We start from the raw sequence: 19,114 nt of genomic DNA, 5'->3' as shown, positions 1-19,114 counted from the left end.
TTTTACTGCTGTTCCCTATGTTCCATGGGTAAATAGTGTAAGACCTGCAGGCCTATCACCCTCATACCTTTTATCACCATTAAAATATTTTTTTTGGAAAGCAACTTGGTGTTACAGAGATGACTAATAATGCTGCAGCATCAGTTAGCTGACTTGAAAGACATGTTAATGTCATAATTTTGATTTTCATTACCAAACAAAAAGAAGGGCTGAAAATGTCTTATGCATCTATCGCCTCATTTTATATTTTAAAAATATAACTAATCTACAGAGGTTAGTGTGTCTTGGTGTGCTCTACTTCCAAAATTCCATTTTAATACAGAGATGAGCCCATATTTTGTACAGAAGCAACACAACAAAATCTAAGCTATTACTATTTTTGTTTATTTATTTAGGGTTTTCTTCCAAGATATGGTTGAGGTAATATGCATAAAACCTTCTCTCAGACCTTACAGTTTAAGGACACAAACCTATAGTATTTTTATGAATATAAGTAAGAGAGATAAGTAGATAAGTAGTCCTGCTGAGTTCAAGAACAGATGAAATACTTAAACATTTGCTGTATTGTACTTCACCTGCATAAGCATTTGCATACAAGCCATATACTATACACAGATCTGAGTAAAGAAAGATGTGATAGTAAGTTAGTTTAAAGACAGAAAAAGATATAAGCAGTACACATAAGCAATACACATGCTTTTTATACACACATCTGTATGGAATGCTAACATACTTGATATAAAATAAGTTATAATTAGTATTGATTAACCACACAGTTCAGAAATAAGGTTTAGTTCTGTTTTTGTCTGCTTAGCAACTATTGACCCTTTTTTCTATTTTCTGTGTACATGCCAGGTAGGAATTGCAATAATGTACCTTAAAATTCCATAGCTTCTATTTAGGAGGTGCTTTAAGATATTAAGTTCTGAATAACAATTTTTGTTCTTGGGTGAGTTTTTTTCCACATAACTTATTATATATGCTAAATGTGGATAAAGCGTGCTATGTTTTGTTTTGTTTTCAAATGGGAAAAGACTCTTGCCTTGTTTGAGCATTAGGTTTTGATCTGGCTGAATTTTCCTCCTCTGAAATGGATTTTCACTCCCCATTACATCATAGTGCCTCAAGAGTTTCATGGTGTGGATTAATGCATGAATAAAGTCCAAATAATTCAAAATAATATTACAACAGTATTCTTCAGAAGATAGGATTAAAGCTACATCAAGCCCAGTATCCTGACTTGATAGTGGCCAATAATGCATACCTAAGGAAGAGATCAAAACCAGAGCAAGCATTGATAAAACTTAGCTGGTATATCCTTGCAGTGTTCCACGACCTCTGGTTCAGGAACTTTGGAGGTAAGCATGATTTCCTTGTTTGCAGAAGTTAATGTAAAAACTGATAGCCAGGTGAACTTTATCCCATATAACTGCAGTTTGTGGCGTATCATATGGAATCCAGCAGCTACCTCCTAAATTAATTTACTTGAGGAACTGTCTAGCGGCAAAAGCCAAGAATTTTGCATGGATTGTTTTATTCAGATTCCAGTTCCAAAGCTAACATATTGAAAAGTAACTATACCTTCATATTAGAATGCAATCTATAAACACAGACATTCCTTTAATCCTAATTCCATAACTATATATCCTCTTGAGACAAGCATCTTAGAAGAGTTTTCCAAATAAAATTGACTAGCAATTACCAACAATATCTTCTCCCAAAGAAGGGTCAGACTACACAGTACATGCAGTGAAAAAAGATAAGAAAAATTTAAAAGCACTCAGCAGCTTGCATTAATGGGGTCCAAGTCTAAATGTACAATTAAAATAGAGCATTCACATTTGCAAAAACTGAACTGTGAAAATCTATGGGTTTTGCCTCCAAAAGGTTGGTCAAATGTGTGGGGTTTTGACTGTGGGGAAAAGGAGCAGTGAGTTTGGTTCAAACCTAGGCCTATTGAGCTAGCTTCTCTTTTAATATAGTTAGTATGAAGGCTCATCTTGGTGACCACCTAGAATTCTGAAAATGGCGTGAGTATTTAGGATCAGCATTTCTAGACAGAAAAAGATAGATCTAAAAACCAATAATTGCTCAGCTACTTGGAATAAAAACAAACAAAAATCATACCGAGCAGGGTATATTGTATGATATGTTGCTATATCATACCTATCAGGGAGTATCTTTAATAATATGCAAAGATGAAAGAACATTATCATTTGAACATAGCATGAAGGTGTTTCTCACTACAGAAAGAAGAGAGAGGGTTTTAATCAGCTAAAAGGAAGTTACTAGAACCTGCTGTGATTTTCAGTCAGACTGATGGAGCAGTAGAAGAGCGCTATTAAAAAGTATAGTTACATAGTTACTACTACTAAAACATTTGAAAAGATGATGGTAGCTAATGACTTTCAAACTCTGTTCTCTACTGATAGAAATCTCTATTCTCATAATACTTGTCTTTGTAAATCAACCAACTTTGACATGCAAAGTTTGTTATACAAGGCTAATTTTGAATCTGTTAAGCACTTCAAACTTCAGATATATGCGATATATAATCATTGTGTCCATGGGAAGATTGTCAGAAATAATGCAAGTTTACTGGAGCATGAAAATACAAGACTGGAAAGAAGTGAGACTTTCTTGCCTGACATTGAAAATACAGTTTACCAGAAGGCATATAAAAGAATATGAAACCATATATAAAAATTAGCAAATCTGTCTCCTCCTGATCAAACAATAAACATGATTTTTTTTCCCCTCATTTACTGGAAGGTTTAAAAAAATAAGCATTCTGAGTAGGTCCAGCTTCAGTTTGGAAAATATTACACAGTATTTTCCACTCCCGAAGAAGGAAAATATTGTAACTGGTACTGAATTTCAAACTCTAGGCAAAAAAAAGTCTGTGCATATATATATATATAAAATATATGCATTCATTCTATGGTTGATCCCATAAAGCAAACTGTTCTCAATTAAAGAGAGTTATTTCAAGACTGCATAAATTTAACAGAATAAAAGTCCAAAATGAGGATCTTATAGTTCAAAGAATAGAATGATCTGTGTGTGACTTTTCCATGGTTACTAAGTACACGAAAGAAAATATGCACAGCAAAGTGTATTAAGTGGGCATTGTTTAGGATATAATCTATGTATATTAAAAACCGCTAAGAATATTAACAGACATGCATCTGACTTCTGACCCTGGGTTCATGAACTCTGCCGAAGTCACACATCTCAAATGTCATTCTTAAAAATAAACAGGAACAGAGAGAGTACCATGCTTATAGATGGCCCATTTTGTTCCTGATAGACATGTATTTTCGATGGACAACAAATTTCTGACCTCTGTTGTAATTATCAGCTTCAGTGAAGAAGCCAACATTTTCCCAATTTTCAGTTGTGCTCTAAGGGCACCTTAATGAGAGATCATAGCACATTAATGAGAAATTTTGGGGGCAGCTCTTTGTTCTGGGTCTGTATATTGCTCAGCACACCAGAGTGCCAATCTACAGCATGGGCTCTTCAGCAGTACTGCAGCGTGGTGTAATCTCTTACCTGCACTCAACACTTGTCCTGTGCCTAAAACCATAAGCATGTTTCCAATTACAGATTGAAACTTCTGCTGAAAATAACCTCAATACCACCTATAAAATAACATTTAGAACTAATTCATTACATCTTTTTGCAATAAATCAGAATACATTTGTGGCTTCTTTGAAGAAGGTTATGAATATTGTAGGTAAATTGGCTGCTGGGATATTTACTGCATGAATACGTGGACCTAGTAGGTAGGCGCAAGACAAGCAAATAACCAGGAAAGACAAGAGATAAGCCCCTCCGAAGTAAATAGCTAAAGATTACCAATGGACATTCTATGAACAGGGTATAGTAAGATGATTAATAAGATAGATAGGCAGACTTTCTTTAAGTGTTTTGGTTTTTATTTATTATTCTAGACAAGACTGTTGTAATAAGACTATATGATTTCTATATTTGTCACTTTTAAGAATCTCAACAGGAATAAAGTTTCCAAAACCAAACAGAACAATGAACTAAATAGGGCCAAAATAGATTGAATTGTAGCCCAAAGCTTCAACTATACAAGAGGATGCACTGTGAACCTTCAACCCACAGAGGTAAAAGCATTAAAAGGAAGAGACGAGTGATGATGTGCAGACGCATAGCATCACCTGCGACTATGACAATAACATCCTCGACTCTGTAATTGCAGACAAATGAATGCTACTGTGGCAGAGGCAGAGAGTGGGGGGAAAGGCTGCTCTCCCGGGGCGTGTGGGTGGGGTGAGAAGGCATTTACTTCTGCAGGGAAAGAGAAGCACAGGGAAGATTAGGCAAGTGTTGCCTTAGAGGAGGAATGATTACTTTTTCATGGGATATCTGAAGTCAGAAAGGGTACAAAAATGACAACAGAAAGCATGGTCCTGGTCTGGCTTGAAACACAAGATTAAACAAGGGATTAACACTCGCTCTGTGTTTGTCAAAAGCAGGGAGAGACTCATGATTTTTGCAGAAATCCCCTTCATCTCCTCTCTATCTATCCATCAAAGGATAGCGCTCCATGACTGCTGTGGGTTCACGGCCAGTCCCATACAATTTACAGTTCTGTTGTTCCTGTTTCTTGTCTTACATATAAACCAAACCAGTACCTCACGCTTGTCCACTCTTTTCAACCACATAGCTTTCTAAAGAAAAATATTGTCACACGGTGGAACAGTTTAACTAAAATAATGGAAAGCATCACACAACTCTCTACCACCCAAAACCAAACGCTTTGCTGGGAAGACATTGTAAGGCCACGTTGCAGATGTATGTTACTCAGAGAACGAGTGATTAAGTTAGAAGTCATACCCTAACTCCTCTGCATAGCACAAGTATTTCTAAGAATCTGTGGGGTTCGCCTTATTTGAATTCCCATTTTGAAGATGCACCTCACTAGAGTCGTAGGAAGGCAGCGCTGCGTCCAATGGGAAGCAAATCACTTACTACAGAGTTTCTGTAAAGACATGGTGAATTTGGTGTAATAAAATCTGGTTGAATAGGATTGTGTTCTTTTGAAGCTAGAGAGAGACCTGTTATTAGTGTAAATTTTCACTAAATCCCAGAAAATGCTGGGGGGTGAGAGGGTTGAAGTAGCTCAGAGTTAATGGAGTTATTTACAATGTCAATAACCTGCATTGCTGTAATGTTCTCCATTATCGTTAACAAACAGTCACAACAGGAAAGTAACTTTGAAAGTGACATGTTGTAGGAAGGAGGATGCCAAACCTCACTCTTAGCCAGACTTAATAAATGACAGCCAAAGGAAAATTGCTTAATGGGACGTTTATTTGCATAGAAGTCTATCACTTCAGAGAAAATGCAAATCCTGAGGAATTTGGAAAAGGAGTGTAAAATGCCTTCTGACCAACTGAGATTTCGATATCCTCTTGAAAGATTATCACAGCAAACACTTTACTTTAGGAAAGAGGTGTATTGAAACTAAGGGTTCTAACACAGACTACTGAAAGCTCAGAGAACTGCTAGTGCCTGGTGCACAACCTGTGCTTACAGCAAATATCTTACTGGACATTTTGAGGCGGAGGGACCAGTGCTTCCCATTCTGGGTTTGCCTAGGAAATAGGGGCAGATCCAACAAAAGCATGGAGGAGATAACAGGCCACAGTCCTTCACTCTCTCTTCTTTAGCTAAATCATTACGGGTCATCAGATGAAACTAGCAAATGGCAAAGCCAAAGCGAACAAATGGAGGCCTCTATCCATAGACTGCATAATTAAACCTTAGGAGTTTCTTACCACAGTTTCTGGTGACACTACACAGCTGCTATTGGCCAGTGCTGGAGATGGGATGCTGAGCTAGACATACCCTAGTTTGTATCCTGTATCTCAATAAATCAGTACGGGATGAAAAACTTAAGAAAAACAGTAACGAAATGATAGAACTGCTGAGCACCAGTTTTTGGTTAGCTCTAGTCCCAAGTCATATGGTTTACAGTGCCAGTGTCAACATGCCAGTTCAATTTAAAATCCCCCTTTTTTTAAAAAGTATTGAATATTTGTAATTTATTATTACAGGTACTAGTTTTACTACCTGATTTTTCACAGTAGTATTTTATATCATCTGTGTGCTCCTGGAATCATGTTTATCTACTGTTTTTATAATAAATTTTTTTTTTTTTGTACTTCAAAACTAAGGGCAATCTTTCAAATCTTTCGTCAAAACATTTTCCTGGTCCTTTTAAAGAAGTTTTTAGTTGTAGTGCTGCTATTATATTACATTACATTACATTATATTATTACACTATGCTAAGAAGTGCCTTCCCGTTGCCTGACATAGTACTTGAAACTAATGGGAGTTTTGGTATTTTTTCTGAGCAGCTCCAAGTCCCTTCCAAACTCCAGGAGATATACCACCTCAGTCTGGAATATATTTCTCTTAATTTATTGATCTGTTTCAGGATTTTCTCTTCTGTTATTTCAATTTATGGGAGCATCTTATCTTTTTAAGTTTAAAAGAGTAGGTTCAAAATCAATAACCACATAACTTTTGTCAAGGTAAAGGGAAAAGGAAAAAAGGAATCTCTGCAACATTGTTCATTTCATTAAATATCTTTTTTGCTCTATGGTAATTTAACAGATGCAATATCTTTCAATACGTCAGTAAAAAAAAAAGTTGTGAAAATGGATTTCTTAGTTTTCATCTCTGCTTTTCAAAAACTGCCTTTCCTCCTTCATTTTATGTGGCACTTCTTTTCATTTACCTCCTTTTTGGTAGGTTCTCTTTAAGAACTACAATGCATACCTTTAAGCTCTGCTATTTAATCACTTTTTTTCTTATGTTTTTACTTCCTTCTTTGGGGTGGAAAGCAAATGCATGGCTTCTGCAACTATCAGGATGCACTCATGATCTTCATGCTGAGTTAAAATTTTAATTTCCTCATCTCTAGCTTTGAGATCATCTTGATTAGCTTCTCCTTTCTTAAGTTCCCTTCTCCAAAGTTTACAGTCAATTTTCAAGATAGTGAGAATTCACATGTGAGTCTTCTGAAAAGGATTTTGAGTGTAATTACACTGCCGTCAGTATTACTCAGAGGTTTAATGATACCATTATGTAGAACAGCCCTCTGTGTTTCTTCCAAGAAATTTGAAAATAATTTCAAATTTTTTTGAGTGAGTGAGGATTAGGATCCAGAAGTCAATTCTTTGTATTAACTAATAATTCCATCTCTGGCTAGCTTAAGCATTTAAGCAGATCAGAAAACAAAATAAACCCATTTCTGTTTTGATAGTGCTGCTTCCTTTCCCCTCTGGACAGTGTTCATTCATCTTCCTTTTCCTCATCATAAACTCAGTAACATAACAAATATTTTTGTTTCTCTTTTACAGCCATGTAGATTTTCAACAATTAAACTTTTGAAAGTGTTGCCTGGCATAGTAGTTGCAACTGTACTGTAACTGAAGAAAAAATAAACAAATTTTCAGTGAAGAAATGAATACTAACTGAAAGAGGACTTCAGTTTAGTCACAGATGTAACTCTAGAATCAGTAACATATCTTCACTTATGTGCACTCTTCCAAGAAACGATCCATTTCCTGACAGAGTTGTACCACTTCCGTTAAGAGAATTATTAGGCTTGGATGCTTAGCATAACTTCTCCTTTCATGGTAAGACATTAAGTGGTTTTAGAGAGATAAAACCGTTGGCCAAGCCATTTCACACAAAGATGCTTTAAACAGCAAATTTACCTACCTAATCTACTTTTCTGACAGTTATCAAGCACAAAATGTTCAACTGCAGATTTACAAAAAAAAAAAATCACAGAAGATATATGTAAACTAGAAACTAGAACTAATACTGTACTAAAATCTCACACAAAAGCTGTTTCATGTCATGACTGTCTTTCACAGGGCATCCTTCCCTAAATTCATTTCTTGGTTTCCAAAATTTGATCCTCTTTTTCCCTTCCTGTGCAAATGTTCTCCATGGAGTGATTAAGGGGAACATATTGTATAATCTGGATTTCCAACATTAATACTTTGAAAACGACACCTATTCCTGTAACAATTCAATGACCGTAAGAAAGCGCCAGATGCCTCCAACTTTAGCTCCATAGAAACTATGCAGCTCCCCTTCAGAAAGAAAGTATATCAAGTACCTCAAAACTGTAAGGCAGTGACACCCTGGAAGTATGTAGCTACAGCACTCATTTTCTTCTTTCTTTCTCTCTCTCATTTCCTCTCAGAAGTCTGTACACTGAGCATTTCAGTTTCACCTCAGCCCTCAAACCAGGCTGGCACACCACCTCTTTTAGAACCAAAAAGGAAATGTTGTGACACTTTTTCTTAAATGAAGTTCAATAATATCTTTCCATGTGGGTATTTCCCACAACATTTTTTCCTCCCTCTCTTCACAATTAGGAATGGCAAGTAAATACCCATATTTTTGAACAGTTGTGTTGTGGGGTAGAGAAGGGACATCTATCTTTAGAACTCTGTTACTCCATGTTCCCAAACTTGCAGCACATACTCAGCCCAAAGATTGAACTGTTGGTTGATTGACCTGTCAGGTTGCTCTTATCGTACACTTGAATATGAAAATACTTTTAAAAATACATTTATACTATGGAGGGAGAGTGGCTCTGCACCACCCCCTAGTTTTAAGTAATTTTTATATAAAATATTTTTCGTTTTAACATTGGAAAGGTAATTTCTTAAATGCACATCATACAAACAGTATTTCTTGTTCAGTGTCATAGTACACGCATAAATGAGTATTTAAAATGCAAATAACATTTTCAGTCAGTCACACTGCACTCAGAGCTACACTTCTAAAAGCACAGTTTACCTAGCAAGGGTGGTTTTACTTCTCCAAGCTATAAAGGAATCTCTTACAGACCATTCTGTAGTCCCTGTGGGTCTATAGCCCATCGCTGTTTCTGTACTTTCACATGCCTGTTTTGGCTGCAGGCTCAAGCCAATTTCCTCCCTCATCTGACACTGTGACAGTCTGTGTTAGTGATTCAAATGGGATAAAGGCAGAATCTGAGCACTGGCACATGACTACCCATACTTCTGACTGCTGGCATGCTTTTGGGGATGTAGGGCCCCTGACTAGTACTCTCCCAGGCAATGTCCTCGTACAAGTTGAGGGCTAGCATAGCTCAGTAACAGTTTGCAATATGTATAAATCCAGTAGGCAGAATGGAAAAGGCCACCCTGCTTTGAAGGGGAAAGAATTTAGCTGTGTGCATGCAAGCTATGCCATGCTATGTCATGTCACTTGCCCTGACATCTAAATGAGTCCTAATCTGCTTTATTTTCTGGTAAAGATGTAGCCTGTATTATTCCACCTACCTGTAAATCCTGTCTACCCTTGAGGCTGAAAAAACGGTGTCCTTTTACAAGCAACCACAAAGCCATGTGATACTGCTTCAAAGGCAAAGATGAAGGATGTAATGAAACCAGCTTACTATGCCTGGATCGTTCCACTGAAGGTAAGTCCACTCTTAAATCAAGTACATGACCAAATTAAATAATCCACTGCTCCCAAAAGTTCAGCTGAAATAAAAACTTTGAGTCTTGTACTCATGGACTACTGACAAGAGGTTTAGGATTTCAGTGCAAGTATAGCTCTTTTGTATGTTAAGAGGTGGGATTCTTTCCAAGCATTCAGTAGGGCTGCTTTGCTGTTTCTGCCTATGACACGAGAATCCCGCTGCAAAAATATTTAACACTGGAAAGATTGTTATGTTAAAAAATCTTATTTATTTTAATGGAATGACCATATTGCTCAGTTATCTTTTCCAAGGTTCAAGCAAATCAGTGGGTCCCTCAGTGAACTTTCAGTTCATGCAATAGTACTTTTCCATGCCCAGTCACAACTAAAACCAAAATATACAGGGTAGTCTCTGTGTCTTGCTATGTGCTGACTAGCAGCTACCGCAATGGATCATTAACCTTGGTCGGATGTTTTAGGGCTATCGCCTCATTCTTTAAAGCTGTTTTAGCTGAAATTTAAAAGGAGAAAAGAAAAGGTTTCAGCCTGAGGCAAGTAAGCAGATAAAGTCTGTCAAGCTATGAACATTCGAAACCAAGCCTGCTAGCAACTACTGTATTCATTGCCAGCTCCACTCACAGCGAGTGCTAGTAAGGAACAGAGTGGTGTCAGATTTCAGTTTCTCTCTTTTGAGGCTGCCAGGTATAGTTAGTCCAAAGTGTAGGCTAGTAGAGCCACTGGACAAAATATAGTACTAGTCTCTTTAAAATATAACACCTGGGACACAGAATAATCAGAAGTGGTTGCTACTCCTTGTAAAGAAGTAAAACTGATGCTCCCCACTAGTTGCACAAAAGAGCTATTAGTTACAAAGATGTAGAAAAATTCACAATGAACTTTATCAGTTTATTTTGTATTTTCATTATTTTCCCTTTTGTAGCTTAATATTATTCTGATGTAACATTTACTGTCTCTGAGATAGAGAGGCTTCTAAAATCAACTGACAAAAGTTAGTGGATCAACTATTTTTCAGTTTGAGAACATCTTCTGTGATCAGACTTTCTATATTTACAGTCTCGACATAATAATGTCAGAGAGGCAGTAACTGGATGGACAGTTTCAATGAAGTTACCTGCATACCATATGCTACTGGGAGATACATCAACAAAAAACCTGCAGTGCTTTGTGGAAAGCACCTTCAAAAATCTTACCAGGAATACCACGAAACCGTTGGTATTTTTAATTTCTGGGAAGAAAACCAATCCCCAAAGCACTGAAAAATGAGGTTTGGTATTTAAACAACTCTATAGTAGAAAGCTCTTACCAACTTTAAATAGTTCAACTCTCTACAGGAGTAAACTGCAGAAATGTGTGTACGCATATATGTACATGCATTTTTTATATATGTGTGTACAAACACACACACACACACACACACACAAATACCTACTACTGGAATGTGAATAAAGAATTAACAGACGGCATTTTATTTCATTGACGTTTGATGTACCAGAACCAGACTCTGCATGAACACAGCTGTAGTACATGACATGGCATTGCAAATTAGTATCTTGTCATACGGTGTCAAAGGATAGGAAGCAACAGCCTTCAAATGCATCAAGTCAGAAATTACTGTAAATAGGAAATGGAGAGAGAAGTGATTTGTGCAATCTGTCTCAAGGAAAAGTGGACTGCTTTAGATGTATCGGATTGCTTCCAAAACAGACTGGACTGAGAGGCATAAGTGAGGTGAACAGGTCTAATATGAGTCAAAACACATCTTCTTTAAGAACGACACAAGGCCCGCAGTCAGGACAGCGCGTCCCACGCCGCTACCGGGACCGAATGCGGCCGCCCCAAGGAGCCCAGGAGCGGGGTACGGGGAGGGCGGCACCCACCCACGGCCACAGCCCGGCGCGCCAAGGCGGGCAGCCCCTCACGAGCCCGTGCGGAGCCGTAACAACCGAGCGAGACGGTTGTTCTATCTCCCAGCAAGCTCACCCTCTGCAGCCTCCCGAGACGGCGGCCCCGCTCGCTGCCCTGCGGCCGGGCCGCGGGCGCCGGAGGCCCGGGCCGCCTCTCTCCCCGCTGGCCCCTCAGCGAAGCCCGCCGCCCCACCACCCACGGCCCCAGTCTGCGGGGCCCGGGAGCCTGCGTGACCCCAGCGCGTACCGCACGGCCGCGGCGCTGCCACCCGGCGCTGGCCTGGAGACGGACGTACCAGCGTGCCACACTGCCGGCGGCAGGTCTCCGGCTGCCCGAGCCAAGCCGAGCCGGGCCGCACGGACGGGCCGCCGCTGTGGACCCGCACACACCGCCCGCGCCGTGCGGCGAGGTGGAGGTTCGGCGGGAGGTCAGGGCTCTGCGGGAAACCTACCCCCGGCCGCCCCTCGTTTCTCCCTCCCCCGCCGCGTCCCTTGGCAAGGGGGCTCCCCGCTCACCCGCCCCGCTGCCGCCTCCCACCGCGTAGGGCCCCGGCTCCGCTCGGCTGCCGCCCCCCGCCGCCACGGGGAGTAGGGAAGCCCACGGCTGCTTCCCCCCCGCCCCCCAAGTACAATGGAAGCGGCCCGCAACCCGAGTGGAAGGCGGCGCCGCCGCCGCTCCCTCAGATGATTGCCAGCCCCAATGGTCAATCAGCGCCTTCATTTTTCTCCAGGCAACCCAGCGCCCGCCCCCAAGCGGAGGGGGAACGGGAGAGGCGGGCGGGAATGTTTACAAACAAGATGAGGGAGTACCGGGATTGGGGGGAAGCCGGGGGGCGGGGCCGGCGATTGGCGTAGCCGCCGGCCCAATGAGGGACCGCGCCGCTCGGCGGAAGGAGGCACGGAGGACGTTCGCGGCCCAACAGCCGCTGGGGTTCGCGGGCGCGCGCGCCCGCCCAATGAGCGCTCGGCGGGGGGAGGGAGGGGGCGCGAGCGAGCGCGCGCCTGAGCAGGAGCCGCTCGTCAGGGCGCTCCCTCCTCCCGCCTCGCTCAGCCTATCCCGGCTGGGCCGCGCTGGGCTCGGCTCGGCTGGGCTCGGCTCGGCTGGGCTCGGCTCCCGACTGCTGGGCGGGGAGGACGGCCGGAGCAAGGGGGAGGGGAGCCGCAAGGACATGGATTGGCTTTGAGGGCCGGGGGAGGGAAGCCGACGTGCGTGTGCCGCCCTGTATTTTAATAACTGTTTGTTGTTGGGCGGTGTGGTTTTTTTTTTTTCCGTTCTCCCCAAGGCGGAGCGGAGGACAGCCGCCCCCCGCCCCCAGCGCGCCTGCATGGCTCCTCTCCCCCGGAGCGCCCCTGGAAAATAAAATCCGTCTCAGGCCAGGTGACGTCCCCCCGCCTCCGCCCTCACACGCGGGGAGCGGCAGGGGCGGGGGAGCGCCCGCCCGAGAGAACATGGAGGGACCCTCAGGCCCGGCGGAGGAAGGGGAGCTGCCGCTCCTCACCGTCAAGCACGAGCTGAGGAACGGTGAGTGCGAGGGCCGGGGTGCCGTGGCGGCGGGGGGCGCCGAAGGGAGCGCGCCTGCCCGCGGGTAGGGCGGCGGGAAGCGCGGGGGGGTGGGGGGGCGCGGGGCCCGGGAAGTGCTGAGGGGGGTGGTTGGGAGAGTTGGTCGGGACCTGCTGGGAGATCTCGGTGAGGGGGGGGGGAAAGAGGATGTGCTGAAAGACGTGGGCAGGAGCGTGCGAGGTGGGGGCGGGAGGTCCCTTTTATTTCTGAAAAAAAGTATTTCAGTCGGACTTCTGCGTATTTGGCTCCCCTGTCCCACTTCCCCAGCGGTATTTGGCGCTTTTGAAGGAGATAAGGGTTAGCCCTTTTTTTTCTTTTTTCTTTTTCAGATTGTGTGTTTGACTTTTATGGCTGTGTCAGTAATGGGGTGTCTGTGTGTGTGTTTGTTACAGTCCTAAATGATGTCGTTTTATGTGACAGCTTTTCTCTGACCTCGGTGAAATGCCGGAATTGTAGGGAGGGGAATGTGCCAACATGTAACTGCAGAGTTATCTGGCTTTTCAGTCTGTGAATCTTCTTGTAGCTCAGTAGTTATTTGAAGACCCTCTGGAGAAGTAGTAGTTCAACATGTGAAATATATATGATCCTTCAAGATACAGTAGAGATGCTCTGTCGTAGGTTGTTGTGTTGGGAAAGATCTTTATATATTTTTAATAGGGACACTCTGTGCTTCTCAGAAGTTTCCAGGCAACTTGAATACTGCAGGAAATCTAGATTTTACTGTTAATTTAGAAGTGTGTGTAAAACATAATCAGGATATATATTGTCTGTATTTATTAACAGTGGAGGTGCTGTTAACCCATGTCCTTCATTCCTTTTCTCTCATCTTTTTTTTTCTCCATGATGAAGTAAAAGTAAGTATATGGTGCTGTTCACTGCAGAAGTTTGAGAGGACTGCCTCCTGGGTTAATGTAGTTGACATTCTCTAATGGGCCGATGGGGGAGGCAAGTGGTAGCGCTGGGTCTCGTTGGCTGCGTTCAGCCTTCTGTCCCCCCCGTCATTCGGGTCTAGGGGCTCAGTGGAGGTGCCCCAGCGGAACGTAGCTATCACTGCAGCTTAAAAAAAAAAAAAAAAAAAAAAGGCGCTCTTCCTGATAGCTACGCAGAAACCAAAGGGACTGTAGTTTCCTTCTTTCAAGAAGAAGCAAAAGAGCTGGTGAAAGACATACTTGTCTCGCTGCGTGTTGCTAGATTTAAGTGTGCTGGAGAAAAAGGAGTAAGGGGGAAGGAAGTGGAATGCATTTATTTTATATATTTGCCTAGCTGTGTCTAGATTTCTTTTATAGAAGTTGAGACAGCGCATTTCCCCGTGGGATAGTTATTTATAAATAGTTTGAGGAATAAACCCATTCATATAAACGAGACAAAGAGCTGTCTAATATAGCATAATAAGCAAGTTTCATTGTGATCCTGGTCTTAAAGCATTATAGATTCAGGAAGCACTGATACTTGCTTTTAATTTAAAAACTCTCAACCTTGTTTATGTCTTTTTAAGCTTCTGAAATTCAGCTTAATAGGAATCAGTTGCTTCTTGGCACCTCGTTCTCTTCTCCTTATTAAGTATTTAGAAAACTCTCCTTTCTGAAAAATGCTTTCTAGCAATGGCTTGTCTATTTCTGGAGCATTAGGGTGGAGGAGGGAGCTGCTCTGTCATGTACTCCTGGGAGACTCCTACTCCAGAAGGTGTCAATAGTGTCATTGCTATGCAAGACATATCGAGATTCTGTTTCAGAACTTGTCTCTACACCGTGCACAGAGATATGATAATTTGAGGAGAAAAACTGCAGTCAGCTTCTGTTGATATAGAAATATAAAAATAATCAGTAGAATACTTTGGATATTTTGCTTAGTTTTTTGTACTGGGTCTGGTTGTGTGGGTGCTTAGCTGCTGGCTAGGGTCAACCCACCACAGTTCTAAAGCGTGCAGCATGATTATTTACTCTGTTTCATTTTGGGAAAGAGGGTGAGGGGATGTGCAAGAACTAGAATTGGAACCAGAGGGATCTTTGTTCCTAAATACTGAGGTGGTATGCCATGAATATCCTTTTAATGTGCAATTTGTTTAGATTCTAGTGTTCCCCTCCTCTCTTTGTTCTTTCTTTGATGTTGCTAGCTCTGTGACTAATTGAATGATTTAGAATTACATATCGAAAGTAGCTGTCAGTTGGCAGATGAAAAAGAGGTCAGTCTCCGCAGTGCTCTGAAAGAATGTACTATTGTGGTAGAAATAGTGGCTTCTTTGAGAAGGGAGTGTCTCATTTTCATGTTGTGGAAGTTGTTGCTTCAACCTCTTGATAACAAACTCAAAGTACAAAGAATTATATATCCAAATCAACTAAATGCAGGTGAACTTACGGTTATACTTTGCATTTGCATTTACTTGGGTCTTGGAATTGCTCTAAAAATATTAAACAAGTGAGAGACAGACATTGACTTCGGTCAAGTGAGTAAGTGTACACACTAAAAGAGTTGAATTTAGGATGAAATGAGTATCTTGAAGAATGAAACGGACGATTGTTGTTACCTTCAAGCAAGTATTGCAGCATATGAAAATGCACAGTTAGAGCATATGTGGTGCTATTTCTACACAGCTCCCAGCTGATTGTTAACCCTATCATACCATGGTTGGACTTCTTTTAAACTTTGACTTTGAAATTACAGTGCTGGCTTTGATATGTAGGGTCAACCTTAATTGTAGCTCTATATCCCATGTTCTTAGGGCTCTGAGACTCCTCTGTTGCCTGACCAAAAAGCAGTTGCTGAAAAAACATCACTTCATAAGCATGTGGATTGAGTCTGTGATAGGGAAGGAACTGTAGTGCATAACACTTGAGTGCCTCTGTGAGATGCCATGTGATTTGCTGTATTACAGATACTGGGCACTGCTCTGTGTCTATATATTTAATGATGCAATGAATCAGACTGGCCCCCTACTGCTGTGGAAACTGTAAGCATGCATGTGCTTCAATGGTTGTTCCTTCAGTTAGTTAGTTTGCAGATTAGATGCAGCAGTGACTTTTAGGACACGTTTCAGTTAATGATTTTCTCCTAATATATTTAGCAACTTTTTTTTTTTCCACAAACAATTTCTTCCTCACTAGAAATCTCACAATTCAGCCACTTCAGAATAGTCGCCACCTTTTTTTTTTTCCTCACTTTGGGAAAGAAATGAGTTTTTGGGGAATGTGGAATCACCTTTGATTTTCAGGAAGTAGAAGAAAAAATATATGCCAAAGATGAAATGGTGGGAAGTGGTGGCTGTCTCTGATTTTCACTGAAGCTCTCCAGTGAAAGTAATAAGAAAATGAAATTTTCTGCAGCATCTGTTTCTGGAATCTTGTAAAGGAAAATATTTATTTTTTTTGAAGGCTAACCTTGGAGTTAATATAGCTTCTAGTATTTTTTACAGTGAAAAAAGAATATAGTTGCCTCTTCAAATTTTCTGTTTCCTGGTAATGTCGTGGAACTGAACAATGGCAAGTGTAAAGCCTATTAGAGAGAAATTTTTTGTGTGACAGGGAAGCATACGAGCAGAGAGGGAAAGACTTGTGATACATGAAGGTAAGAAGGAAATAGAACTGTTAACAGTGAGATTCCACACAACCACCACCCCCACCACCCCCCCGGCCTCCATTGGCTTCTGTCATAAAACTTGGTTTGGGGAAGAAATAAAATAAGGATCAAAGGATCCTGAACCTTCAGCGTATGTGACTTGGTAGGAGGTTGCCCATCCTGCAGCATACGTGTCCTCCCTGCTTTGCCCAGAGAGAGGCAGAGATTAGTAAAACTGGGATCTTGAAGGGAACTTCTAAGACATTCCATGAAGGAATGGTTGATAGGCTGTATATATGTTGTTTGTTTTTGTCTTAAGATGTTGTTCTTTTCCTTTTGGCAAGTCCATTTTGAAGAGGATACTGGATTCATTTTAATGCTATCACAAACTTTGGGCTAAAGAACTTGCTTTTCAGTTTGCAGTTTGACTGTAACACGTGGCAAGTGAAAAGGCACATATAGCTCAGAAGTCAATGTAGCAATGGGCTGCAGGGCTCCAGAGGCAGAATTTGGAACTTCCACTTGAGTCAAATAGTCAAAGTTATAACACTAAAAGGCTTCAGACAATAAATACATAGACTTTTTGAAGGGTTTAATATTGCAAATTCTTAGTTACCTTTTCTTGGATGAGAACTTAAACTAGAATGGATTTGTTTGTAAACTGTAAGGTTCATATTACATCGTAAGGCATTGTGAAAATTGTTATGGCTAAAAAACATGATGAATCATGCATTAAATAGAGGATTCAACTTTAGCTATGGAGCTACACCTGGCATCTCTACAGTATTCTGTTTTTTATTTTTGAAAGGAAGTGTTCTTATGATAGTTTAAAGATACCTTTTAAATTATATTTTTTTTTTGAGACATAGATTTTTAGATTTTACTCTGTTAATTCTGTATATTGTTCAGAGATCAGGAGGTATTAATAGTTGAATATTTCAAAGCTTGTAATGCTTTTACTTTAGCTTTTCTGAGCACTAAAGTATGTGTTCTCATATTGTTGTGGGAAGACTGTTTTGAGGGAATAAGTTCATGAAATCATCTTCAATACAACTTAGATATCTGGATTTTACTCTTTACAGAATCAATACTTCTTAAAAATGTTTTGTAGTCTAGGAATTTATTGTTATCTATCTTCTGGTAACTTCGGTTATGAAGGAGGAGAATGACTATTGATCTCCACCCCCACCCCCCATAGCATTGGAGTCTAGCAATCCTGGCTAAAATGATCTGTGAAAGGGTCTGGTACCATTGCTCATTTTGCTTTCATTGCTTCAGTGATATTCTATAAATGTCTAATACAAAGGAGGGCTAGGGGTTGCAGTCTTCATTGTCAGCCTGTTGTTTATCTTTGTTCCAGTGTATTCTAAATGTGATAGCTTAAAAGCTCATGCTGGATTCCACAAAAGAGTTAGGAGACTTATATGCCACTGTAATGCACTTTAGGATTTTATTCAGGAGGCAACTCAGAAGCCACTTGCCGGAGTTGCTTAAACGTACGAGAAAGCCTGAGTGTCTGAGGGTGTGATTTGCAGCTATATTCTTCGTGTAAATATTTCTGTTGGATCCCCTTCATTGCTTGGCTTCATTTTATATCCCATGGTAAACTCTGCCTACCCTCCCCCCCGCCCCCCATTATACAATCCTAATGATGAGGTGCAGGCTCTGCTAAGATTTCTTTGCTTCTGACTCATTCTGTAGATAGGCAGATGACCTGGTTTATGAAGGACTCGCCTTATACACAGTCAGTTTATTTGTTTTTGTGTTTTGTTTTGGGATCTATTGTGACTGTTTCCTTTTCCCACTTCTTGTTGATGGCTGTAAATATTTTATGCTGGCTTGGACAGATGGTTATAAAAGCTTTACCTGAGAGGATAACTTTAAAATTTCCTGGTTAATGTCTGCATAAACAAATATGTAAATAACTTCCATCAATATTTAAATTGTCAGTTCTCCTTCTTTTGTTGATAATCTAAATGCTGTTACTTTTAACACTGTGTTCAAAGTGCCCGTGATTGAATAAAGTGTATTTTTTGCAGTGTTGTACTGATTTCTGATGGTGTAGAAGACCACAGTTGATTCATATCTTGTACTTAGATATAGTATCTTGTTTGAAAAGGTCTGCACAATCTTTAGATATCTGTTATTTTGAACTGACTCTTTCAACTCTGTTCAGCATTAGATTATGCCTAGCAGCTTTATTTATTAGCCTCTTGCCTAATTACATTTTGGGGGTTTTTTTGGCTGTTATGTGATGTATAGTGTTATTGCGCATTAAGCTTCTAGCTAAACATGGAGGTGCTTCTAGGTTGAATCTTGGTGACCTCATAGTGATTCATCTCACAGTAATGACAAAGCTCATAGCAAAATCGCCTCCGTAACAGCAAAAGAGCTACTAGTGGTGAATGCAAATAGATTTTAACATGGAGCATTTTCCAAATCACTGTTGTGAGTCTGGATCATTAATCTCAGATGTCCGCACTTCTATCTTTATTTCAACTTCTGGTATGCGAATGATAATTTTTGGTGGAATGGGATCAGCAGCTTTGTGAGAACTTGATTT

General features: G+C 40.9%; 2 protein-coding genes across 5 annotated transcripts in view; one reads left to right on the top strand and one right to left on the bottom strand.

Annotated features, from left to right (window-relative positions):
• DGLUCY (D-glutamate cyclase) overlaps window positions 1-12,034 on the bottom strand; it is a 45,560-nt gene extending 33,526 nt beyond the window's left edge. Inside the window, exon 1 of one of the 3 annotated variants that reach the window (XM_064460569.1) lies at window positions 11,955-12,034. The gene's annotated coding sequence lies outside the window, so the exon portion shown is untranslated. Of the gene's footprint in view, window positions 1-11,685; window positions 11,900-11,954 lie in introns of those variants that run through there. The other 2 variants (XM_064460571.1, XM_064460572.1) reach the window with 2 other exon arrangements.
• Window positions 12,035-12,394: 360 nt separating this feature from the next.
• Window positions 12,395-19,114, top strand: part of RPS6KA5 (ribosomal protein S6 kinase A5) — an 83,847-nt gene continuing 77,127 nt past the window's right edge. The window contains exons 1-2 of one of the 2 annotated variants that reach the window (XM_064460565.1): window positions 12,395-12,960; window positions 13,225-13,296. In XM_064460565.1, coding sequence (XP_064316635.1) covers window positions 12,888-12,960; window positions 13,225-13,296 — 145 coding nt within the window. In that variant the 5' untranslated portion in view covers window positions 12,395-12,887. The remainder of the gene's footprint in view (window positions 12,961-13,224; window positions 13,297-19,114) is intronic. The other variant, XM_064460566.1, reaches the window with a different exon arrangement.

Source organism: Phalacrocorax carbo, chromosome 9 (assembly GCF_963921805.1).
Source record: "Phalacrocorax carbo chromosome 9, bPhaCar2.1, whole genome shotgun sequence".
In the NCBI taxonomy this organism is placed as follows: Eukaryota; Metazoa; Chordata; class Aves; order Suliformes; family Phalacrocoracidae; genus Phalacrocorax; species Phalacrocorax carbo.
This window is presented reverse-complemented; position numbering and strand designations above follow the sequence as displayed.